The following is a 25980-nucleotide window of genomic DNA, read 5'->3' as shown; positions in this document are numbered from 1 at the left end:
TTAGATTCATTCTAATTTTCATATTCACCACAGTATCTCAGCAGGCAGACTCATTATTATCATTATCATATGATCAATTTGACAACACTTTAACAGAATTTTGACATAATATTCTATAATAATCCTAGTCTTAAATGTGACTGTGGTGCACAGTTTTAATCTATATGGTATAATTACCGTACATCATTTTCTGTATCATTTTCTGTAGTCAATTTAGTATAGATGTCACAAGTTTTGAGGGAGCGTCCAATTTGCATGCCGAGTGCAGGAATGCCCAACAGAGCTGTTGCCTGTGAATTGAATGTTCAGGTCACTATCATAAGCTGTCTCCAATGTGTTATGCTGCCTTCAAATGGAACTTGTGAGCTGGTGGTTCCGACATGGGAACTTGTTCAGGATAGGCAGAGGGCATGTCCCCACCACTTGAACCACCTGACAGGTTTGGCATATCAAGTTGCTAATTAAACAGCATGATTATTCCACGGGTGTGCCATGGTTACAATATTGCTGCCTTCATATGGGCTCGTGTTTACCGTGTTAGATAGATAGATTTATTTGATGATCCGTAAAAAAAAAAAGAAGCCATACATTAAATGTACATGCAATTCTAAAAAAAGGCATCAAGGATAACACAAACAGTACATAAAAACTTAATTCCGTTGTGGTCCTTGCTCTTAGACATACAGTACATTAAATATAGCCTACACACATTGCACCACACATACTGTAGTTTCATGTTCATGAAAAGAGTCCATATGAACCGCCCCCTCCCACACTACTTCCAAAGAGGAAATGTTCCGAAGGCTCCGAGTTCACAATATTGTGTACAGGACTTCCCATCTTGCAACCATGTTGTAGGCTAACCATGTCTGTATTATGGTCATAACTAGCTCTGGTGGACGTTCCTGTGAAACACCTGTGCAATAACCATGCTGTGTATAGACAGTTTTAACTTGACAACAATAACAACCGTCACAACCCACCTGAATATCCGGTTTACTTCCTGTATACATAGCTGAGCGCAGGCTGATATTCGGCTCTTATTAAATGTTAACGTTAGGCCGTGTCTCCGACAGACACATTAACAAGGTAGCCTATTTCGGTCTTTATGTCTTGTAGTAGTTAGTAGTAGTTGTTGTTGTTGTTGTTGTTGATAGTTGCCATAACAACCACCCCTGTCGGAAAGACGTGCACACGCTGGGTAGGAAGCGTTGTTGTCCCGGAGGCGATATTCTTTTTTCGGATGATGGCGAAGGCATAACCCGCCCCTTTCTGCCTCTGATTGGCCTAGCGTCAAACTTCCATCCAAACACATTCGCTTGGCTATCCTGCATTACATCTCTTTCTACAGTCTGTGGTCAGACCGTCAAACTCAGTGGGTCAGACTCAGACATACAGCAGTTACGCTTGCTAGCCTGCATGAAAGACGCCAGTGTGTTTATGTTTTTAATATAGTCATATCTATGGTTTATAACGCTGCCACTAATCAGAGGCAGAGAGGGCCAGGGGTGGGTTATGCCTTCGCCGTCATCCAAAAAAAATATCGCTTCCGGTAAGCTAGCTAGCTAGCTAATGTTAGCTGCTGGTTGGTTGGCTAACTAGCGAATGTTAGCCGTTAGCTAACGTTAACACATTAACTAGACAAACACAGACATGCAGAGCTCCAAAAACAGAGCAATTCGTGATTTTGTTACTGTAGTTTCTGCAGAGTAACGTCCATGTCACGGATCTGACTGATAGTGCAGTAACAGTCAGCAGCTATGATAGCGCAGCCAGGGGGGGGAGGAAGTCCATATATGGTCCATCCGGTCATGGGTCATAGGACATTACGTCATCACAGGATAACGCGATTGGCTGGCTCAGATCTGTTCAAATCTGAGCCAGCCAATCACGTTGTCCTGCGTTGTTTGAGACGTGTATAAAAGGCGACCGCGGATGGGGGTGGGTGGGGGGAACCAGAGGAGAGGGGGGGAACCAGGGGGAGAGGAGAGGAGAGAGGGGGGACCAGAGGGGAGAGAGGGGGAGAGGAGGGGGGGAACCAGGGGGGGAGAGGAGAGAGGGGGAACCAGAGGGGAGAGGAGAGAGGGGGAACCAGAGGAGAGGAGAGCAGAGGAGAGAGGGGGGACCAGAGGGGAGAGGAGGGGGGGGGAGAGGAGGGGGGGAACCAGGGGGGGAGAGGAGAGAGGGGGAACCAGAGGAGAGGAGAGCAGAGGAGGAGAGGAGAGAGGGGGAACCAGAGGAGGGGAGAGGAGAGAGGGGGAACCAGAGGAGAGGAGAGCAGAGGAGGAGAGGAGAGAGGGGGAACCAGAGGGGAGAGAGGGGGAACCAGGGGGAGAGGAGGGGAGAGGAGAGAGGGGGGACCAGAGGGGAGAGAGGGGGAGAGGAGGGGGGAACGAGGAGAGAGGGGGGACCAGAGGGGAGAGAGGGGGAGAGGAGGGGGGAACCAGGGGGAGAGGAGAGGGGGAGAGGAGAGAGGGGGGACCAGAGGGGGGAGAGGAGAGAGGGGGAGAGGAGGGGGGGAACCAGGGGGAGAGGAGGGGAGAGGGAGAGGAGAGGGGCTGGATCCCTCCAGGGGCACTGCCATCCCTCTGGGCGGCCCTGGTAGTGGAAGCGATCATCTTGCTCTATAATGACCAGAATGGGTGTTGTTCAAACTGAACATTTATTTCTTCAACATGCTGCAGCAGAAAGGGAGATAAACAGCGGACACTATTTTCGTAGTTAAGCTATGAAGTAGCCTACTTCCCCCCGCAGCATCGTGACATTGAATGAAAGTATAGGCTCGTTTGAGATGACTTCTGGCTCGCCTGGGAAGCAGCCGAGAGCAGCCGAGTGCAGTCAGCAAATTAGAGGCAGAGAGGGGCGGGTCATGCCTTCGCCATCATGGAAAAAAAAAGATTGCGTCCCGGAGCTAGCCTGAGAGGCTAATAAAAGCTACATGTTACAGAGTAAGCTGACTATCAGTACGTTATTGCACGCATAGGCCTATCTTTACATTTAAACGTTCACATAGCAAAAATAGAAATAGAAGTAGGCTATGTCAGTGTTTTCCCCGAATAGCTGAGAAAGTGGACACTGTCAATAGTTAGCACTGTGAAGCTGATACAATTCAGGTGGCGGTAATGCAACATTTAAGGATGCCAACCGCCATAAAACACAGAAGAAGAAGCTGAGAAAAAGGAAGTGCTGTGGGGTTGCAGCTGGTGAAAACCGTCTATAATCATCTTGATATGCTGCACCTCCTGTCAGCTGGATGGATTATCTTGGAGAAGTGCGCTCACTAAACTTAACATGGATTTAAACACATTTATGAACACAATTTGGGAGGAATAAGTATTTTGTTTGCATAGAGAGCATAAAGCGTTGCGTTTATATTTTTGTTCAGTATGTAACCTAATCAGAGATGGGAAAAGTACACACATTCTTTACTTCCGTAGAAGTACAGATATTGTGTAAAAAAAAAGACTGGTAAAAGTAGAAGTGTTGATCGAACTTTAATCAAGTAACAGTAAAAAGGTACAGGCTCTGAAATGTAATCAATTATGAAAGTAACAAGTATTTCTACCGGCTGTTTGTGTGCAAAGCTAACTGAACCTCACATCATATTAAGATAATAATAACTAGACTTTTTCCTCAATTCTAGGGTGGGGACTCTGGAGACAATGAACCGAGCACACACAGACACACTCCTCTCCAATTATAGTATGGTAAATGGCAAATTGACTGCATTTATATAGTGCTTTTATCGAAAGCACCTACAATCAGTAGGTACATTCACCCATTCACACAGACATTCATACACTGATCATGGCGGCAAGCTACAGTACCACGCAGGATGCTGGCACATCATTGGGAGCAATTTGGGGTTCAGTATCTGCCCAAGGACACTTCGCCACACAGACTGGAGGAAGCGGGGATCGAACCACCGACCCATTTTTTATGCAAAGCGATTAGTGGACGACCCGCTCTACCTCGTGAGCTACAGCCATATTGGCTAGAGTAGGATTGGCTGGCTACAGGTGGTGTATGCTGATGGTATTTAATCTCTGGTCCTGGATTTGTTTGAAACACAGTCACTGACGAAATAAACTGACAGTCCAAGTCAGTTTTGGTAGAGCAGGAAGTCCTTCATCACTTGTGTTAGTGGTAGGGAGTGGACTTGGTTCAGGCGATGTGTGCCCAGCGCTTGGCGGATGCGGATCCGACACACGTGGGCCAGACTGCGAGGACATCTCTTGGCATCCCGAAAGACCCTGAGCGCCTCGGGATCTCTCTCCCCCAGCTGTGACTGCTCACTCACCAGGGCTGGGTCGGCGCCGTGGTCCAGGAGCAGCTGGACGAAAGCCGCCCGGGTGTCCTGGAACCTGTTAAGCAGCACCACCTCCAGCAGGTGAGAAGCCATGTCGCGGTGCAGAACGCTAGCCTGGAGCAGCATGCGGAAGCTGTCCAGGTGGTACCAGATGGCGCTGATGTAGAGAGGAGACCTCTTGAGCGTGTGAACGCTGTCTATGTCAACAGCGGCACTGAACCTGATGAGTTCCTGCAGTATGTCCAGCCTTCCCATACAGGCAGCCCAGTGGACCGGGGTGTATATGCAGCTTCTTCTAATGGGGTCGGCCCCGGCCTCCAGGAGGATCCGGACACAGTCCAGGTGACCGTAGAACACGGCCCAGTAGAGAGGCGTGCAGTTTCTGTAATCAGTTAGGTCTACCTGGGCTCCCTTTATGATAAGGTAGGCCACACAGGCAGCGTGACCCTGCATGGCTGCCTGCCTCAGAGGGGTGTAATAAATAGTACTATTACACACCGAGCCTTGATCATTGATCTGCCTGCTGAAGCGGTCTTCCTGCAGCAGGCTCCTCAGCTTGTCCAGGTCTCCTGCGTTGGCGGCATTGTGCAGCGGCCAGTCGCCATGCCATGCTCGAGCAGCCATTGCTTCAGGTCTGTCAGAGTACATCACCGGTCGTTATGAAGGGAAAATGGTTCATCACTGATGACATCACTCACTGATGACATCACAATTGCTCGATTGACATCACTGATGACATCACGACTGCCTGACGACATCACAGTCGAGCAATTGCGTGACATCACTTCCAGTTGAGTGACATCACTCCAGATCTCGCAAGACTACATCTCGTGATGTCACTCAACAGCATGAGATGCATTCGCCCAGGTGACTTCAGGTCACTTTTCAGGTGAATACATGATGGATGACGTCATCAGTGATGTCATCAGTAACACATGCTGGCTGGCATATAGCAAATTTGCTCTTGTCCCACACACACGAGGCGCCGCGTGTGTGTCTGTTAAAGTAGTAGGATTCTATTGAACTACTATTAATCTTAGAATATCCCCTCCAAACATGTTAAGATACGTATAAAGACTATAGGCTACTTTAATAATTTGTGTGATATGTTTTTTCCACAAAAAAGGTGCACATAATGCGTGAAAGCTGGGAGAGCGCGAGATGAGAGAGACAGACCAACATTACATCGTTTTTGTCTGTCGTGCATTAAAGCTAAAGTAAAGTAACAAGCCTGTTTTGAAGGAATAGTAAGGAGTAGAAAGTACAGATATGTGTTCAAATGTAGGGTGTAAAGGTTGTCAGAAAAAAAAGTACTCAGTAAAATACACAGATACCTGAAAATCCTACTTAACTACAGTAACAAAGTATTTGTACTTACTGTAGTTACTTCCGAGCTCTGAACCTAGTAACCCTTGAAATCTAGAATATCCTCTACACAACTCCGCCACCTGCTGTACATGTGGCTTTATTACAACACAGCTGTAATGGACAGCAGCTGTAATGTCAGCTCTTGGCCGCTAGGGGGCAGGCGGCGTCGACTAGTTGTCTGCAGGCAAAGATGGCGGTGCGGAAGAAAGACGGCGGCCCGAATGTAAAATATTTCGAAGCGTCTGACACCGTTTCGCAGTTTGATAATGTCCGCGTCTGGCTGGGAAAGAATTACAAAAAGGTACTGACCCCATTTTTCGTAATCATACACCGTAGATCTCTATCTTTACACTGAAACGTGGGAACTAAACCTCTTCGGCAGAAGGAGTGACAAAGAAGGGAGGGTGTGAGATGGGCTGAATGTCCAGCTGTTTCATCCACATGAGCCACCGGGATACAAAAGGATGCTGAGGCGACGTCTTCAGCAGATGCGGGCGTGGATGGCGTTATATCTCTCTGCGTTATTGTGTCTAAACCGATCCAAAAGTGGGACACGGGCTGGCTTGTGAGGGTAGATTTTGCCAACAGGGGTGAAATTAGCCAGCCAGCCAGCTAGCTAGCCGCTTAGCTCGGCAGCTCCCGGTGCTCAAATCCAGATGTTGCCTTTTTTGTGTGGAGCGCCTCTCTCTGCCTGCAGCCACGGCCCGCTTGGACTAATTATACCGCTTTTAGTGCTGCTTGTCAAACTTGTTGAGGAAACAAAAGAACGATTGTTTGTTTCAAAATATTATTGACAGTGATGATAAAATGAGCTATGTTGATTATAATTTCCGTAATCCAAACAACATAATCCGTGCTCTAACACACAGAGGTTCTCAACGTGGGGTCCGGGGATCACTAAAGGGTCCTTGAGGGGGTCAGGGGTCCCCAGCAAATTGATGGATTTTAAACTTCAGCATTATTCCATTTACAAGAAGTTAACCCAATGAGATCATGTAGAATAACTTGACTCTTTTGAGCATTAGTTATCTACAGATAGTCATGGAATTCTGGACAAAATCACTAACACAAACATAATAATTTCAGATTTGGGCCTGAGAGACAAAATCTCATGAAATGGGGGTCAGAGGCCCTAATGTGTGACATAGTAAAGGGTCTGTGTGTTGTGAAAAGAGATTGAGAATCACTGCTCTAACAGCGTTGCATCTTCCATGACACAACTCATATGACGCACATTAGCCTAGCCGTTGCCCTCACTGGCTCAGCCTTGACCCTGCTCTCCCTCCCCAGTACATCCAGGCGGAGCCCCCCACCAACAAGTCCCTGTCCAGCCTGGTGGTCCAGCTGCTCCAGTTCCAGGAGGAGGTGTTCGGCCGACATGTCAGCAACCCTCCGCTCACCAAGCTGCCGGTACGTCTCGCTCTCTCTAAGACCCCATTTACACTTGACATTAAAATGAGATCTGTATCCGGATACGTTATCCTGATAAGGAAAAACACATGTTAATGGAAGGTGTAAACCTGTTGTGATCAGAATGGGATCAGATCTCCCTGACCACATCTGGAGGTAGTCTGGCTTACATTGTGTTCAAGTTTTAGGTACTGTAGGTGTAAACCCAATGTGGACAGGCAACGAGCTCACATTCAAAAGAGAGATGTGATGTGTCTCACTCCAGAGGAATGTACAGAGATAGGAAGAAACCAAGACGGTCAAGACGTCATCATTGGTGGTAAATAAATAAATAAGCAGACCTCGGTCCCACAAGTGATTTTTCTCTCTCCTACCAATGTACATAAGGTTTATTTAACATTTTAACATACAAGGTACAAGGGTTAACATAAGCTATTTTTCAGGTCTGCTTTGGGTAGCATTGAACACATCTCTAGCCTACCCATTTTGACCGGAGTTACACCTCTTCTCTTCTCTTTCACCTCTGACAGCTATGTGAGGTCTTATCTCAATGAGGATAACGAGAACACATCTACCAGGTGTAAACGCAAAGGCAAGATCGAATCATCATCTATTCTCCGGATAACGTGTCCGGATACAGATCGCTTTTTATCGCCAGGTGTAAATGGGGTCTCGCTCTCTCTCACACACACAAACACACACACACACCAGCACTTGCCTCCCTGACTCACCTTGCTGTTGCTTTGTTTTGTGTCTCAGATGAAGTGTTTCCTGGACTTTAAATCAGGCGGGGCTCTGTGCCAGATCCTGGCTGCTGCCTACAAGTTCAAGAGCGACCAAGGATGGTAAGAGCTTCTTTCCAACCGGCTTCATACTGGAGGCATCATCATCAGGCACTTAGTTGATATCATGGGGAGATGAGTGTGTAGTGTGTAGCTAGCTTGCGTTACAGTAGTTAATGGGATACTGGCTATGTTGCCGTTTCGTGTGTAACTCCAGTCTAATTTCCTGGTAGGCGCAGGTTTGACTTCCAGAACCCGTCGAGGATGGACCGCAATGTGGAGATGTTCATGACCATAGAGAAGTCCTTGGTACAGGTGAGTCGGCCTCATGGCTTCCGTTTGGTTTCATTTTCATAAATGATGACCTTGACAATTAAACTCCATTCAATTGTAACAGTAACTATCATTTTACATTCTAAGGCCTTGGCCACACTGATCCGTCAGAAAATGGACAGAATTATTGAACGGACAGATGTCTGTCCGATGCATTGTTTTAACGTAGCGTCAGCTAACATGTTACAATACAACAATACAGTAGCACTGTAGCAGTCTATAATACTGACCTGGTAATCCCACAATCATCCCGACATTATGCCAGGCTGTCTCCGTTTTGTTTTTGTTTTTGTAATCTTTTGAAGTCACGTTGTACAACAGCGGGATGGTGTACACAGCATTAATCATAGCCTCCTTCACCGCCTCGGTGAAGTTTGAAAAGTTGAAAAGTTTGAAGTTTGAAAAGTTGAAACAAATCTCGGAACGCCTCCTCTCGAGACCTCGACTCTGATTGGCTAAACGGACAGTGACTATCCGACCATCCGATACGTCCATCCAGAAAAAGTTCATCCCTCTTCAACTTTCTGTCCATCAAAAACGTATGCAAATTTTCTGGATACGTACGCTTCTGAGTGCTCCACGGACAGTCGGACAGCTGTCATTGAAAATGAATGGAAGTGAACAGAGAAATGAACGCACACGGACAGACACCACGGATCAGTGTGGCCAAGGCCTAAGCCTGTGAAAATGAGAAGGGGTGATTAAAAAAAAAATGCATGTGTGTTTGTGTTGTGACCTAGGTTCACTCAAAGACAAACTCCTACAATTCATTCCTACCGTTGTTCTACATTTCCAATTGTAATTGTGTTATTTTGCCAGATTTGCATTCTATGAAAACACAGTGTGGTTCAGAGATGATATGTTCATGAGGTATCTGGGAGTCTGCTGCTGTGAAGACAGCCTGGCACAGTTAGTGATAGCGTGATACTGTATGACATACCTCAACTTCCCTCATTCACACACCTACTCTGTCTCTCCACTTCAGAACAACTGCTTGACTAGACCAGTGATCTACCTGAGCTCCGACATCGAGCCCAAGCTGCTGGGGAAACTGAAAGACATCATCAAAAGACACCAGGTACGTGCGCGCGCGCGTGTGTGTGTGTGTGTGTTGTATTTGAGAACTTAACTGAGATGAAAGTAATTCTCCTTTTGTGGGCTTAACCCATGTCTCTGAAACCTACAGTGGTGTCGCCCTGGATGAAGCAGAAGATGTGAAATGTTATTTTGTATCTCCTGCAGGGCTCAGTGACTGAGGACAAGGCCTCCAGCTCCCACGTGGTAGTTCCAATTCCCACCAGTCTGGAGGAAGGTGAGGCTTCAAACCTCCTGTCTCCTGCCCAGAAAGCTGTATTTGTTGTCACAGTCAGTGATTCTGGTGTAGTAACTAGCTTTGTGTTAATATCCTCTTCTCTCTCTGCCTCAGAGGAGTGGGTGCGTCCTGTGATGAAGAGAGATAAGCAAGTGCTTCTTCACTGGGGCTATTTTCCAGACAGGTTGGTAGAAAGTGGCAGAAAAACATCAGCACCATGTGCCGTTTTCCACTTGACTGAAAGCATCCTGTTGCCTTTGGCTACTGTAAAAGCTTCACACATACAACTCCCACATTGCCAACTTTAACTGCCCTGCGTACAGTTTGTTGGAGCCGCTCCACGGGCAGTTTTATAAAAGCATAGGTTGCACATTGCCCTTCCTGTGATGTTTCAACAAGCCCACATTGTAATCATCCATCCTTTGACCTTTGACCTCACTGTGCAGTTACGACACCTGGATCTCAGCCAGTGAGATAGAGGCTGCTGTGGAGGATCCCCCCAGCCCAGAGAAGCCCAGGAAGGTAAATCATTTTGTCTTGCTATCATGTTTAAAGTCTAGTCCTTTCCTTTGTTGTAGTTTTTTTCCTCTTGCCCACGTGTCTTTCTAGCTTTTATTATTTGTTCTAAACTTGGCAGTGGATTTATGCAAATCAAGCTGATATCGTCCTCGTTTGAAATCATGACTCTTTTCCCATTTGTCCCTCTGTGCAAAAGATACAAACATCGAGTGCAGTTGCAAATTGGCACTTGGAGCGGCAGAGCGGTTTCTCTGGCGCCTCACTGAACTGTCGATTCAAAGCAGTGTCACAAGTCCTGATGGTGTATTCAGAGCATCACTATGACCCAGTAGGAAGACAAGGGTTTTTCCTGCATCGAGAATTAGATCCGTGCCACCTCCTCCAGCTCTCGACCAAACTCAGACAGCTTCTTCATGGAAAACACTCTTTTCTAACAAGCGCTGCCGCATTCAGTGGATTTCTGTCATCTGTCATTGCGGCACTACGCCGATGTTTTGACAATTTCATGTGAAATATTCTTTAATAGAGTTATTTGTTTAAGAAAGCAGTCTTCTGAGTACTTTTTGCATAGTCAAATCGGTGCACAATCCACATATAAAACGTATATTTTTATCCCAACCAAAAAATCGCTATATTGGCCGCCTGTCGGTAATCGGTGAATTCCCCCCCCCACTAAAATCGGTATCGGTCTCAAAAATCCCATATGGGTCGGGCTGTAGTACACTGTACAACCTCTGCCTCATTTTGAGCCAGGAAAAACCCTGGAAGAGCAGTGAAGCTTTCATATGTTTACAGCAGCACTCAAACAATACGAAGCCAACTAATAATAAGAGACTAATAATTTACCAGCTAACTCAACGACTTAGTCTTTTCTCAATGACCAAGTTAATGTGATTGTTCCAAACAAAAATACTTCCTGTGTCACCCAGTAACCCCACATAGAGACTAGAAGAAACCATGTGCTGCATTCACATCAACATTATCTCCGCTAGATATTTTGTTCTGCTGAATAGTGCTTTGATTTCTTTTTTTTTACCACATTCCAAAATACACACTGAGATTGAAAAGTTCACCATGAGACCATGAGAATGTTACCTGGAGTAGTTTCACACTGTTGACTCAGGTTGGAGTTGACAGACACGCTGAATGAACATGGTCCTTTGCCATGTCATGGGACATGTGTGACATCCTGTATGTCCTGTTTGTCCACAGGTCCACGGCAAGTGGATCCTAGACCTGGACCAGTATAACGAGTGGATGACCGAGGAGGACTATGAGGTGGGAGAAGGCGGCCCCAAGAGGAAGAGGATCTCAGCCAAGACGCTGAGCGACGAGGTGAGCACGCCTGACGAGCGCAGGGACAAGAAGCCAGGCAGTGCCAAGAAGAGGAAGCGCTCGCCGTCGCCGTCGCCCACGCCGCCGCCCCAGGAGAGCAAGAAGAAGAACACCAAAAAAGGGTTTGTGACCGGCCGTGTCCTGATGAGTGATATGATGTGTTGCTATAGAAACAAACATCTAGAGAGTCTAGATGTTTGTCATAGACTCAGCAAAACCATTGGTAATGTTACCGTTCGGGCCTCCAATGTGTTCATCTATCAGAATGTGATCATTCATTTCATTTAGCTTCGTTTGTCTAGGGGGTAACTATGTTTTAAGCGCTCACTAGCTTTCTCCAACACATCTCGAGTCCTTCACTATGAACTACTGTATAATTGAGCAACATGCAGTTTGGACTGTCATGAGCCAGCATTAGCATCACCGTGTTCACTGGTAGTTTGCTTCAGCACACACTCTCTGGTATGTTACAGGACCCCCTCGCTCTCTGGTAGGCAGGTCCCTCCCGCTCGGCAGACGGCTTGGTCACCTGACAGCCCTGTCATCTCTTTGCTGAACGGGCTCCAGCGTGCACGCAGACATCCAAAGACAGATTCAGAAAAACAGCTACAGTACATAAATGGATGGGACATGTGTCCCATCCATTTATGTCCTTTTAGTCCCATGTCCCAGGGCTAAAAGGATTAAAAGAGTCAATAAGAATATTCCATCCTTAGGTTCATTATCCACAACTCTGAGTCCGTGCGTGGCTTTTGGCGCCGCATTCTGCACCCACGCTCCTCCAGCGATCATTGACAAAAGCGTCTCCCCACATCCCCACACCCCATTACCGCATATCCATCAGAAAACATTTTCATTCACCGGAGTCTCCTTCACTTCCTCCTTGTGCCAGGGGGAGGTGACGTCACAAGCCCGCCCTCTAACAGCCAATCATAACAGTCCGAACATTCTACACCCACGAACATAAACTATGATTGACAGCCGAAGCAGCCACTTGCACTCCTAAAGGATGTCATCATCACATAACATAATGTGTCAGCTTTTCATACCAAATCACTAATGAACTGACATTTAGTCCGCTGCCGGATCGCATCGTAACATTAGCAGAGATACTGTGCAATATGTTGTGTGTGACGTGTGTGTGTGTGTGTGTGTGTGTGCGTGTGCATGTGTGTGCGTGTGCGTGTGCGTGTGCGTGTGCGTGTGTGTGTGTGCGTGTGCATGTGTGCGTGCGTGTGTGCGTGTGCTGACAGGCCAACGACCCCATACACCAAGTCTAAACGGGGCCAGAGGGAGGAGGAACAGGAGGATCTTACTAAGGATTTGGATGAAGCATCACCTGCACCAGCGACAGAGGAAGGCAACCCAGCTAAGACAGGTAACAGCCCACACGTCCACCTCTGTGCAACACAGACATGACTAATCCATTTTGGATAAGCGTTCAAATGAACCTCAGTTGTCCTCTTTCCATTAAGACCAGCCCCATGTCATTCCCAGCGTGTCCAGATGTGACCATTTGTCAGGATTCTTGGTGTCTCTATACCGACTAGAAACGTACCCTTTCTCGTCGGAAATCGACGTTGGCAAGGCAAGCGCTACTCACGTGACGGGCACGTAACGGCAGTGCCCTGTTGCTTCTGTAACCGACGTTGCGGTCGAGCGTTGAAGTAGGTCGCTGGCGCCTAAGGGTGTAGGGCCGGGATTGGCCGACCTGTAGTGTCCCCGCTTTGCAAGCGAGAGAGCGCGTGTTCGACTCTCAAGCGAGACACGTTGTGTTTTTTCTTTAGGTTTTAACCCTAACCCAACCCATAACCCTAACGTTAACCAAGTTACTTTAGTTGCCTAAACCTAACCAAGTTGCTGTAGTTGCCAAAGGCGCAAACAAAGGCGCAACACGTGTTCACGTATGTTTTTAACAGGGGAGGAACGTAGCCGGGTGTGTCAGTCACAGAGGCCCTTCACACTGCTAAGGCCTCATCCCTCTCCTCTGTCCTTGTCCTCCTTGACCTGTCTGCTGCCTTCGATACAGTCAATCACCAAATCCTTCTTTCCACTCTGTCTGACCTCGGCATTTCAGGTTCTGCACTATCCTGGTTTGCTTCCTATCTCTCGAACCGCTCATACCAGGTCTTATGGAGAGGGTCCGTCTCCAGATCCTGCCCTCTTACCACTGGTGTCCCCCAGGGCTCAGTCCTGGGCCCCTTACTTTTTCTTCTCTATATCAGATCTCTTGCCTATGTGATCTCTTCTCATGGCTTCTCTTATCACTGCTATGCTGATGACACCCAACTTTTCCTTTCCTTCCCCCCCTCCGACACTCAAATCGAGGCTCGCATCTCTGCATGTCTCAAGGACATTGGCGACTGGATGTCTGCCCACCACCTCAAGCTCAACCTTGGTAAGACAGAGCTACTCTTCTTCCCAGGGAAAGACTGTCCTCTCACAGATCTCTCCATCTCCATCGAAAACACCACTGTACTGCCCTCCCAAACAGCTAAGAACCTTGGGGTGATCCTCGACAACCAGCTGTCTTGCTCTGCCAACATAGCTGCGACAGCACGCTCCTGTAGGTTCTCCCTCTACAACATCCGCAAAATCCGTCCCTTCCTCACAAGAGAAGCGACTCAACTCCTGGTCCAGTCACTTATCGTCCCTCGCCTGGACTACTGCAACGTGCTCCTGGCTGGCCTACCTGCCACCGACATCCGACCGCTTCAGCTCATTCAGAACGCTGCAGCCCGTCTGGTATTCAACCAACCCAAATTCTCTCATGTCACTCCCCTCTTCCGGGACCTCCACTGGCTTCCCATCTCAGCTCGCATCAAATTCAAGACACTGGTACTGGCCTACAGGGCAGTACACCAGTCAGCTCCCCTGTACCTGCAATCTATGGTCAGGTTCCAAACCTCTCACCGCTCCCTTCGCTCCTCTACCAGTGCAGGGCGCCTCGCTCCTCCTTCGCTACGGGCGCTCAAAAGTCGCTCATCCCGATCTCGACTCTTCTCCTCCCTGGCACCCCAATGGTGGAACGAGCTGCCACCTGCGGTCAGGACTGCTGAATCACTGCCGATCTTTCGGAAAAGACTAAAGACTCACCTTTTCAGGCTCCACCTGGGCCCCTCTTGATCTAACTTCTTTCTCTCTCTTCTTTCTCTCTCTTTATTTAATATAAAAAAAAAAAAAAAAAAAAAAACCTAAACTAAAAACTCGTACCACTGTTCCTTCAGGATTTGTAGTTGTCATAGACTGTGCTCCATAGTTGATTGCTCTATTGCTGACAAAAAGTGTGTTACTGTAAGTCGCTTTGGATAAAAGCGTCTGCCAAATGACGTAATGTAATGTAATGTAATGTAGTATAGTGGCCCTTGGGGTCCTGACAAATAATCACATATGGATGCGATGAGAATGAGAATGCGTTGTTAAGCCACAGTGTTTGTTGTGCATTGCATTGACTGATGTTGCTGTAAATCTATCTCTTTGCATAGCGAACACCAAGAAAGACTCTGACTCAACTCCTGTCAAGGGAGGAACGGACATAGGTGAGTTTCCTGAGCAGTTTATGGTTTTACTGTGTTCACCCTGTATTCAGTGTATTTTTTCTCTGTATTAATAGAACATAGAATCTAGTTGAACCAGCCCTTCTGATCTCTTTTACGTCTCTATTTTGTTTCTCTCCTCCTCTGATTTGGACAGATGAGCAAGAGGACGAGTCCATGGAGACAACAGGAAAGGTAAGGTCAAAGGGGAAAGTGTGCATTGTAATGGTGGTCCTCGTTGTCTTGAAGATAGTGACACTGTATGAACGTGTGTGTGTGTGTGTGTGTGTGTGTGTGTGTGTGTGTGTGTGTGTGTCTGTCTGTCTGTGTGTGTGTGTGTGTGTGTGTGTGTGTGTGTGTCTGTGCGCGCACACGAACAGGAGGAGGAGGAAGGCTCTCCGAGTGTGAAGGGTGAACCAGTGAAAGGCTCAGACCTCCATGAGGACAATGTGACTGAGCAGACGCACCACATTATCATCCCCAGCTACGCTGCCTGGTTCGACTACAACAGGTACAGAGAAACCATCAGGGGGCAGCAGAATGATGCATATTGTAATTTCACTATTATATCAGTCCCTAGAAGAAGCCACAACAAGAGAATGTTTGAGGATGACTGGGTTGTTTGTCTATTTTATTCTCCCCATTCCCCACATACAGTGTAGCCAGTTGTGTACAGTCATTCTGTATAAAGTCAGATCTTACAGCAAAATAAATCTCAAATAGGATTGTCTGGGAATGGATGAAGCTGTCTAATGACAATCTAGTTGTGGTCCATGATATGAAAACATTTAGGAACCCCCTGCTGTAAGTCCACCCGAACACAAACCCAGCTGATTTCACTCATTAGCACACCTTCAACTTAGTTGGTGGTGGTCTAGTATTTGGTTGGAATAAAAGTGTGCCTGATCCTGGTCCTAGATGGCATGTGATTAAGGACCACTGATCTTGTCTCAAGACAAATCATTCAAATGTACAGTTTTGCGATCCATGTTCATATTGTCATCACGTTTCCCCCCCCCCCAGTGTCCATGCTATCGAGCGCAGAGCCCTCCCAGAGTTCTTCAATGGCAAGAACAAATCCAAAACACCTGAGATGTAAGTCTGAATTCATAATATATTAGACAGTTTTAACAGGCAGCACCAATTCTCTGACAATAATGTTTCTGCAGTCAAATAAATGCAGTCTTTTCATTTTGATGTGTTAAGTCTTCTCTAATGTCTCCATCTTCCCCCAGCTACCTGGCCTACAGGAACTTCATGATCGACACGTACCGGCTGAACCCTCAGGAGTACCTCACCTCCACCGCCTGCCGCAGGAACCTGGCAGGAGATGTGTGTGCCATCATGAGGTCGGTAAATGTCATTACACTAGAGATGTCATTGTCTCTAGATGAATGTTGCTCACAATGGCTGTTTGTTTTGGTCAATGTTTTGTCAATGAGGCGTTCTCTCCCCTTGCTTCTTGCCCTGCAGAGTCCATGCCTTCCTGGAGCAGTGGGGACTGATCAACTACCAGGTGGACTCTGAGAGCCGGCCCACGCCCATGGGTCCTCCACCAACCTCTCACTTCCATGTCCTGGCAGACACTCCGTCCAGCCTGGTGCCCCTGCAGCCCAAGGCCTCCCAGGTCCAAACACTCATAAGACACTTTCACACAGAGATCGCACAATATTGCCGTTCAGAAGGCCCGCAACGGCGGCAGCCTTGCCACAGAAGTTGCGTTCACACAAAACCAAGCAGCCCCGCCATATTTCCGCTCCGGGGTGTGCATTCAGGTTACATCCACCCCACCCGGATTGAAATGAGGCGAGAGGAGGCATTTCCACCCAGCTCCTCCTAGTAGCCTAAATTAATATTTTCATGTGTAGGTTATAGTGTAGGCTACGAATTCATTCAACAACCAAACATCGCCGATGTACGCCCGCAACTCTCAACGTGCAGCTGGTCGTTAAGATCAAAGGAGAAAAGAACAGGTGTTGGAGTGTTCTCCATAAGGCAGCATGGTAACACAAGGCTTTCAATATTCATCTGATCGACAGGATCACAGAGGCACCATCATGTATTAGCTACAAGGCTAATTCTTACCTTTTGGTTCAAGTTTTTGTAAAGCAAATTATTCCCATGAAGTAGCCTAATTAGCCCGCATGTCAAACAGCTGTAGTCTGCATAACGTTACTCGTCATCGGGGGAATAGTATAAATGCACATGAATAGCCTACTGTAACGTTAGTTGTTTTTCCTAAGGGAACGCGCAACAGGCTACTAGACAGCTTGCAGTTCTGGAGCTGCTTTTCCGAAACATTGGGATTGTTTTGAGGAGAGACTGAAGAACAGAGGGAATAATATCCTCAGACCGACTCGCCAGAGACAGATGCACGAGACGTCCTCTGAAGCTTATTATTATATCCGTTCATTTTGCCTACTAATGTCAACATCGTTTGAGCATAAATAGCCCATCCTACTTACTCATAAACTGTTACGCACGGAGCATTCCTCCTGGCGCCCCTGTTGCAGTCACGATTGTTACGGCTACTTTTTGACGTTCACTTATGCCTTTCTTGCTGTCATTTTCCCCCTGTAATTTTTTTTATGAATGAGCTGACCATTCGCACCTGTGTTCCGTGTCGCCGCTCCGACGCTTTCAGGTGGAGCCAGAGTGGAGGCTGATCCGGCGCTATGACTACCTCCAATGGTGGAACGAATGGCGTAACACAATTATCCAGGACTCCGCTTTCATCACTTTCACATCGGAGACGCGGATTACATATTCCGTAACATTTAGCGCTTTCAAGGCCGGTGTGAATGAGGCTATAGACTCATACAGACACAGGCTCTCTCTCTAAAGGTCGGGGGGTGGCGCCAATTGCCCATCCCTGCTCTAGAGATTGAGCTAGCAGAAGGGGGTGTTGTGTAAATGGCTACAAGACCTCCCTCTCTGATGAAAATGTTCTATAGTGCTTTTGTGGAGTCTGTCATTTCATTTTCCATAATCTGCTGGTATGGTAATCTTTGTACTAAAGACAAGAACTCCCTGGGGAGAATAGTGAAGGTGGCTTCAAAAATAGCCGGAACCCAGTTCAGAAGCCTGGACCAGATCTGTAATAAACAGGTGCTGAAAAAAGCTGTGTCCATCCGATCAGATGATGCCCACCCTCTGAGGTTCCAATATGAGCTGCTTCCTTCCGGGCTCCGCCTTCGTGCCCCCATAGTTAAAAAGAACAGATACAGAAATTCCTTTGTGCCTGTCTCTATCAAGAGCGTTGAACGCTGCTGGGGTACAAATGTAATGTCCCCTCATCTGCCGTTGCTGTTATTTTGTTATTTATTATTTTATTTATTTTATCCTTTAATTCTTTTATCTTTATTTATTCTTAGGGGTACAGTACAGTATATCTGTATTATATACTTTGTCTGCCCTTTGGTCTGGACCGAGGTTTTTTCTTTTGTGCTTTAATACAATGATATATTGTAGCTCTTTCTTGTGATATAAATGTGCTGCTGAGAGTGAACTGCACTTTGCTACTATGCACTTTATATCTCTACTGTGCACTTTAGATCGTTGCTACTGTTGTCATTTGCACTTTAACTATTGTGTTGCGCTTTAAACTGCTGCTCTAGACTGTTTTTACAATGTTTTTTTGTCTTATTTGTTTTTATGTATGTACTTTGTACTACGCTTTTTGCAATCCAATTTGCCCTTTTGGGACACTTAATAAATCTTGAATCTTGAATCTCTGTCTCTCTCTCTCTCTCTCTCTCTCTCTCTCTCACACACACACAGATACTTTGAAATGCTTAACATTTGTTCTTTTGTCGTCATCTCCCTGTAGACCCCAGCTCCCCCACAGATGCTGTCCTTCCCAGAAAAGGTGAAGGACAAGCCAGCAGACCTGCAGAACTTTGGGCTGCGGACAGACATGTACAGCAAGAAGACTGGATCTACCAAGGTATAAGTCCAAGAAGTTGAATAAGCGAATGCCTCCATTGCTGTCATTTGCAATGACATATTAATGTAGTGGTGGTGGTGGTGGTGGTGGTGGTGGTGATGATGATGATGATGATGATGATGATGATGTCTTTATTTATTTACAGAGTAAGAGCGCAGCAAGCTCCATGAGAGAGTGGACAGAACAGGAAACACTACTGCTACTTGAGGTACAACATCCCCCCTCACAACCAGCACTGTGAAGACACCACAAAGCTCCTAACAGCAGTACTAATAATGACCTGCTGTCCTCAGGGCCTGGAGATGTACAAGGACGACTGGAACAAGGTGTCGGAACACGTGGGCAGCCGCACGCAGGACGAGTGCATCCTGCACTTCCTGCGGCTGCCCATCGAAGACCCGTACCTGGAGGAGAGCTCCACCACGCTGGGCCCTCTGGCCTACCAGCCGGTACCTTTCAGCCAGGCAGGGAACCCCGTCATGAGCACCGTGGCCTTCCTCGCCTCCGTGGTCGACCCTCGAGTGGCCTCGGCCGCAGCCAAATCTGCTCTGGGTGAGAAGGAGCACATCACTGACTCATTCATCTACTGGACAGATATCAAATAGAGCCGGATAATATTATGAATGGTTAGTATTAATCAGTGCTGTAGTCAAGTCGCTACATCTCGGATCCGAGTTGAGCCTCGAGTTCCCAGTGTCCGAGTCCAAGTCCAAGTCACCAAAGAAGAGTCGAATTGAGTCCCCATTACCTGAGTCCAGAGTCCAGAGCTACTGAACATGAGTGTGAATCCACATGTAGGCTAGGTCAGGTGGAACACACGTGCCTGCCCTTGCACAAAATTGAAAAAATGTCACAGTATAGCTATCAATATCTTATGCCAAATTATTAGGGCCTATTACCAAAAAAAAAAAAAAGTCTTCATCAATTTACAACTCCGAGTCCTCGTCTCTAACTTCTGAGTCCGAATGCATGAATGCTCGAGTCCAAGACTGAGTCATCAGTGCTCAAGTCCAAGTCGAGTTAAGTCCTGAAAATGAGTTGACCCGATGACAACACTGATACCAATTATAGCTGAATAGCCATTGTGAAGATGAGTGTTCCTACTCAAAGTGCAGAATGGACATGGGCTTATAAAAGTTGTCTTCACATGAATAACCTCTGTCTCTCTCCCCCCCCCCTTCAGAGGAGTTTTCCCGTATGAAGGAGGAGGTTCCTTCAGCTCTGGTGGAGGCCCATGTGAGGCGGGTGGAGGAGGCAGCAAGGGCCAGCGGCCGACAGGACCCTCTCTATGGCCTGGAGGGTAGTGGCATCGCAGGCACCGGCCTGGAGGAGGGAGAGAAACCTGGTAGGATGGACACACATTCAAAAACACTAGGCATGCGATGTTGCAGGAGAGAAAAGAGACAAAAGACAAAATCCCATAACCAGACTGGACAAAGTGAAAAAGGCAGAGAGAGACAGTGATGAGATGGCAAATAATGAGTTCTGACTTGTTGTCTCCTCTCCCAGAAGAAAGCAACGAGGAAAGTAAGAGCGACAGCCAATCGGTTGAAGAGAAGCGAGAGGCCAAGGTATGTGATGTGTGTTGTAAGGTATGTGATGTGTGTTGTAAGGTATGTGATGTGTGTTGTAAGGTATGTGATGTGTGTTGGTCACGATGTGATTGTGCTTCTTATTGTGATGCTTTCTGCTCGTGATCTGCTATGAGCCTCACTCACTCTGTCATGGCCAACTCCCCAGCAGGACAACAAAGATGGCACGACCGAGGAGGAGGAGAAGCAGGGGGAGAATGGGAAGAAGGAAGAAGAGAGAGGGAGAGAACCCGAAGGAGAGAGAGAGGCTGAGAAAACCGACTCGGAGATGGGTACGACAGTTGATGTCTCTCGGCTGCAGACGAAATAGCGTCGTTCTTTTTGGCCAGTTGAAAAAGTGAGACGTTTTGCTCTGTTTGTCTCAGGAGACGGAGAGAAGGAGAAGGAGGGAAAGGAGGGAACGGAGGAGGGACAGAGAGAAGCAGAGAGCGAGATAGAAAGGAAGGCCAAGGTGGAGCGCGACGTGGGAGAGGGGAACCTGGCCACTGCCGCTGCATCCGCCCTGGCTGCTGCTGCTGTCAAAGCCAAGGTATTAATCACACTACATCCACTGACAATATCCTCTGTCAAAAGATGTTTTCTAAGCCTCTGAGCTTTCTCCCTCTTTCTGCCTGTGTCTTCATAGCACCTGGCTGCAGTGGAGGAGAGGAAAATCAAATCCCTGGTGGCGCTGCTGGTGGAGACCCAGATGAAGAAGCTGGAGATCAAACTGCGACACTTTGAAGAACTGGAAACCATCATGGACAGAGAGAGGGAGGCTGTGAGTGAGGCATTCTGGGACATGTAGTATCAATAGAGAGTGGACGACACCACGTGATTGCAGTCTGTGTGTGTGTGTGTGTGTGTGTGTGTGTGTGTGTGTGTGTGTGGTAGGGCATTCACGACTACTGCAGTTTAGTTTTAGTCATTGACTACTCCCAAAATAATAGTTGACCAGTCACGGGAGATACATATTTGTTTCAGCCAATAAAAATGATAGATTATCATCAAAAAGGTCTAAAAAACAGTCAAGCCAGTAAAGGAATAACTAATGTAGGTGGGGCCAACCTAGGGGAGTCCTTGATTGGCTCCAACATGGGGTTATGTGAAATAACAGATTCCTGATTGGCTCAGAGAGGCTGTTTACAAATTAGTTACTAAACCCCAGCCACTTAGCTGAGCTGAAGATACCGACCGTTTGACTGCAGTAACAACATAGACAATTGCCAATGTTCAATTTATGTATTTATTTATATTGTTTATTCCTAAAACCACAGATGAATGATTAGTCGAATATGATGCACAGTGTCGACTAGTGTTTTTGATAGCCGACTAGTCTGTGAAACCCTGGCGTGTGGTTATCTTGCGACCTCTAACGTGTCCGTGTATCTTTGTACATAGTTGGAGTACCAGCGGCAGCAGCTGCTGGCAGACCGTCAGTCTTTCCACATGGAGCAGTTGAAGTACGCTGAGATGAGGGCGCGGCAGCAGCACTTCCAACAGATTCAGCAGCAGCACAGCCAGAGCGGCGGCCCTCACGCCAACCAGGCTGCTGCCACGGGGCCACAGCCCCAGGGCCTGGCAGCAACTCAGCAGCCTCCCAGCACTCCAGCAGCACCGCCGCCCCAGGGCCCGGCAGCCACCCAGCAGCCTCCCAGCACCCCAGCGGCCCCGCAGCCCGCACCCAGCCCAGCGCCCCCCGCCGCCTCCTCCGCCCAGCCTCCAGAGTCCCAACCCCCACCAGGTCCTCACACCTCGCCCCCGGGCCAAAACCCCAGCAGCACTACTCCAGCACTCCACGGTGAGTGTTTAGGCTTATGATGATAAAGGAAGCAATGTAGTGTTGTTTCCTCCCGTGTCATATTTGTTGACCTATTTATTGCTGACTTTTAACATGTGGTAAAAAAAACAAAAAAAAAACAGTTGACATGCCCACATGTCAAACTGACACAGACACAAAAGGTGTGCAGTTGTTGCTGCCATTTGTTTTTGTTACATTCATATAAAAATAAGCAGTGTGCTTCATACCTTAGGTATTATTATTACATCTGGCTTAATTTGAACCCGACAACCTCGTTGAATTTTGACAGCGAATGTGAAAGTAGGTTAAGCTTGACTCACTGGCTGATCAGATAGCTTAGTGAACCATTATCAAGTGCACGGCACGGTGGCTCAGTGGTTAATGTTGCCTCACAGCTTTCGCTTTTCCCAGTACCCTTCTTCCTACATTATGCATGACAGAAGAACCTTTGTTTTCATTACCTTAATTTGTCTCATGTAAGATCGTATTGTCATATCTTTTTCACATCAGCCTTCACACATTCATAGATGTGACCTCAATTTTTAGCCATCGCCCTAAAAAACAGAAATGCACCCGAACACCTCAACCAGAGAGAATGGTTTCTATTGTGGACCAAACAGCTGCGAGCTGTTAAGATGCGTAACTTTTTTTCTCCTCTTTCTTTGTTCTACCATCTCAGAGTCTAGCGCCCCCCTGCCTGGGGAGACCGTCCACCCTTCAGCTCCAGTTCCCCCTCCACAGTGAGAGATAGAGAAAGAAATGATGGCTGATTGACTCTGACCACTTTGAATCCTGCCTGTATCATCTGAAATGAAGAAGTCATAAACCCGAAGGAAGAGAACATATTGACACTTTCGTTTTTATTTCATTTTTTTGACAGGACAATGATGCGTGAGAAAAAAAAAGAGAGAGAGAGAAGCATTTCACCTCTACTTGAATTGTCTATTGGACAATAAATCCCTCCAAATTTGATATGTACAAGGAAATGCCAATGAAGAACATTGCTTTTCATAGACACGCCCTCTCCCTGTATGCTCTACATGACATAACGTCTTGCTCCATTACTTTAAACTTCATACCGGAGATGTGGTCAAATACGACGGTCTTGCCAGTAACTCGCCACCCAGGGAAATGAAGCGAAAGCAAAAGACTCATTATTCTATTGTTAGTGTTTTGAACTTTCGTCCGTTCATTTTCTTCAGCAGTTTGCCACAGCTTGTGAAGCTACACGATTAACAATCTTTCCATGGTACCTACATGTTGCCCCCTTGTAGGTACTACTTAAAATATATGGAAGAAAAAGATGCACTTTGAATATGTTTCCCAAGGTCTCATTCAAAGCCTTGAAGCATTAATGGAATTGAACTTAAGCACTTATTGTCCCTTTGTTGTATTAAATACATTTTCATACTTCAAAAGTTTTGGGAAACTCAATTGGACATGTTCCATTTTATTTTTTTAACAAGTCCTTTAAATGTTTTTGCCCACAGGTCAGTCTAATACAGGGTCTGGCCTAGAGGTCACAACTCTAAAGCCAATGTGTCTGAAATTCAAAAGGCCCATTTGAAATCACTCCAAGTCGGTTTGGAGGCAGTTTGAGAATATGTACTGTAAAGTGGATTTTCTGTTACAATACTGTTATAAAAGCATCCCCCTCCCCCGCGGAATGTCTGCATCTAAAGTACTGTTCAAGTGTAAAAAGCCATTGGTGGTCCACATGGGTGGTCCACATGGGTGGTCCACATGGGTGCAGTAAAGGATTTTGTTTTAATTCGCTGTCCTGTAATAAGCTTCCTTCTCAACAGGCACTTATGAAATAATATATCATTAAGGGGCTTCATGTCAGCTCAATTCTGTCCAGTCTGGATGAAGTCAAAGCATCCAGGTTGTAGTTTTGTGAGGAATGTAGTATTGTTAAAAAAAAAAAAGACAAGAAAAAGAGGTCTGGAACATCATTTTTTGCAGTGACCACAGACATGTTTATTCATCGTTTGAATCATTTTTGTTAATTGCGAAACCAAAATCTTTTTTATAATCATGTTGATGTCAAGTTTACTCAGTGAGTTTTTTGGGGTACATCCACATGTGGTTGTTTGGGAAATGAGCAGATTTTTTCGCAGCTTGTTTTTGCAAGTTACAAGGAAGGACAAAGCTGTAAAAGACAAGGGATCTGGCCCCTTAAACAGCTTCAACACAATAGTGTCCTTTAATCTGCAACAGTATTCCCACTTTTTAATCCTATCGATTTTTATATTTTTTACTGGCAGGTTTTCCATCTTCTTTCTTTGATACTGTACGTCTACATTGTAACTGTATATTACCTTTGTAGCCTATATTTACCCTCTCTCCACTATCGTATGTATGATTCTGATGGGTCCACTCGGATCTATGTTATGTCCGAGATGTGACTGTGCGCATGTGTGTATGTGAATGCATGCGATTATGATTCCTAACCCAGATATCCTTCAGTTTCTCCGTGCCATTTGTTTGATTATTTCTCATGAAGGTTAAAGAATTATGATCGCTCATATTCTCATTCAGAAGACTTCATTACGCACACAGCTCATCATGTCAGTGTCCTGAAATATAATCGGATCAGAAGATGAAACTGTACATGTCCGGCTAGCCAGTATTAGAGCTCACCACAGTTGTGAGCGTAAATTGACTTCTTTTTATCTGTGTTATTACTACATTGTGTGGATTTTGTGATATGAAATAAGTGTGTCTGTTCAGTTTCTGTGTTTTCCACTATGCTGAAGGTAGCAGCGATTGCATTGATTATGATACAGTAGGCATCATTTTTCCTTCAGTAAATCATCAGTGTTGACAGTTACTCTGGCAGTTTGTGTTGAATGGCAAAAACAAAAGATGTTCAGGTTTTACTTACAAAATGTTGGGGGGGAAATAAAGATGTGAAAAGGACTCATATTGTGTTGTGTTTTGTCGTACTGTGATACAGTGGCTCTCAAACTTTTTCACACCGAGGAGCCCTCAACTGACACAAATTAGACCACTGACCCCCATTTGATAAGATTTTCTCCCGGGGGTCCCCCAGCTGATAAGATTTTAGCTTTTGTGACGACCCTCCCACTCTCCTGCAGAAGCCTGGTGTTGGGGTCGTTAGGCTGTTTGGGCCCAGTGCGCTCATTGGCGAGACTCACTGAGACTGAGTGAATAGATCATAGGCCTGGAGAGACTGAACCTGTGTAGAAAAGTTTTGTGATCCTTTAGTCATTTAGAAGTAATCCTTTAATTCTTTAGGGCAGTGGTTCCCAAAGTGGGGGCCCGGACCCCCCGGGGGTCGCGGGACACCACTGAGTGGGTCGCGAGATGATTTCCAGAATGTGTGAAATTGGCCTAAAGAATGTGTGACCTACAAAATGTGTGAAATACAATTATACACATGATTAAAAAGAGCACATTTTAACCAATTGTTACGTTTTGTTTTGTTTACGAAATTCTCATGTGCACAGAGACGTTTGCATGTTTCAACCACCTGCCTCTGGCTCTGTTATTTTGGGGTTTGCGGGCTGAAAAGCCTTGCTTTAGGGTTTGTGACCCTTATTGGGGAAACGATGAAAGGCATGTTGTTTACAGAAGTTACCCGGTTCGATTCCCGGCTGCGGAGAAAAGTTAGAAACAGTAGAAGTCTGGGAAGTCGGAGACTTTACTTTACTTTAGTCGTAATTGAATATTCTGACTTTATTGTCAAAATTGTGACTCTGGTTTCCCCTAGGCTGATGCTAGAGATCATAAAG

General features: G+C 46.5%; 1 protein-coding gene across 5 annotated transcripts; it reads left to right on the top strand.

Moving 5' to 3' along the window:
- Positions 1–5863: 5863 nt before the first annotated feature.
- Positions 5864–25114, top strand: smarcc2 (SWI/SNF related BAF chromatin remodeling complex subunit C2). 5 transcript variants are annotated; one of them, XM_083661526.1, is made up of 26 exons: positions 5864–5978; positions 6968–7087; positions 7847–7932; positions 8109–8184; positions 9188–9280; positions 9445–9514; positions 9629–9698; positions 9961–10036; positions 11246–11490; positions 12622–12746; positions 14854–14907; positions 15062–15099; positions 15285–15415; positions 15928–15999; positions 16140–16253; positions 16378–16531; positions 18734–18850; positions 18996–19058; positions 19144–19402; positions 20034–20195; positions 20360–20421; positions 20591–20714; positions 20808–20971; positions 21068–21202; positions 21823–22222; positions 22902–25114. In XM_083661526.1, exons 1-26 carry the CDS (start codon positions 5868–5870, stop codon positions 22964–22966), a joined length of 3186 nt encoding a protein of 1061 aa, XP_083517652.1. In that variant the 5' UTR covers positions 5864–5867; the 3' UTR covers positions 22967–25114. The 5 variants fall into 5 exon arrangements, with proteins under 5 accessions (XP_083517652.1, XP_083517651.1, XP_083517650.1 ...); XM_083661525.1 differs by having other exon boundaries at positions 8103–8184; positions 20363–20421; positions 20594–20714; XM_083661524.1 differs by having other exon boundaries at positions 8103–8184; positions 20363–20421.
- The last annotated feature ends 866 nt before the right edge of the window (positions 25115–25980 follow it).

Source organism: Poromitra crassiceps, assembly GCF_964638095.1.
Source record: "Poromitra crassiceps genome assembly, chromosome: 27".
Classification (NCBI taxonomy): domain Eukaryota; kingdom Metazoa; phylum Chordata; class Actinopteri; order Beryciformes; family Melamphaidae; genus Poromitra; species Poromitra crassiceps.
This window is presented reverse-complemented; position numbering and strand designations above follow the sequence as displayed.

Excerpts from the sequence above, each read along its gene's own strand:
- smarcc2 (XM_083661522.1), top strand. The coding sequence starts at position 5,868 with ATGGCGGTGCGGAAGAAAGACGGCGGCCCGAATGTAAAATATTTCGAA. Across the intron at positions 5,979-6,967 it reads TGGGAAAGAATTACAAAAAG|TACATCCAGGCGGAGCCCCC; the intron begins GTACTGACCCCA and ends CTCCCTCCCCAG. Across the intron at positions 21,203-21,822 it reads TGGACAGAGAGAGGGAGGCT|TTGGAGTACCAGCGGCAGCA; the intron begins GTGAGTGAGGCA and ends CTTTGTACATAG.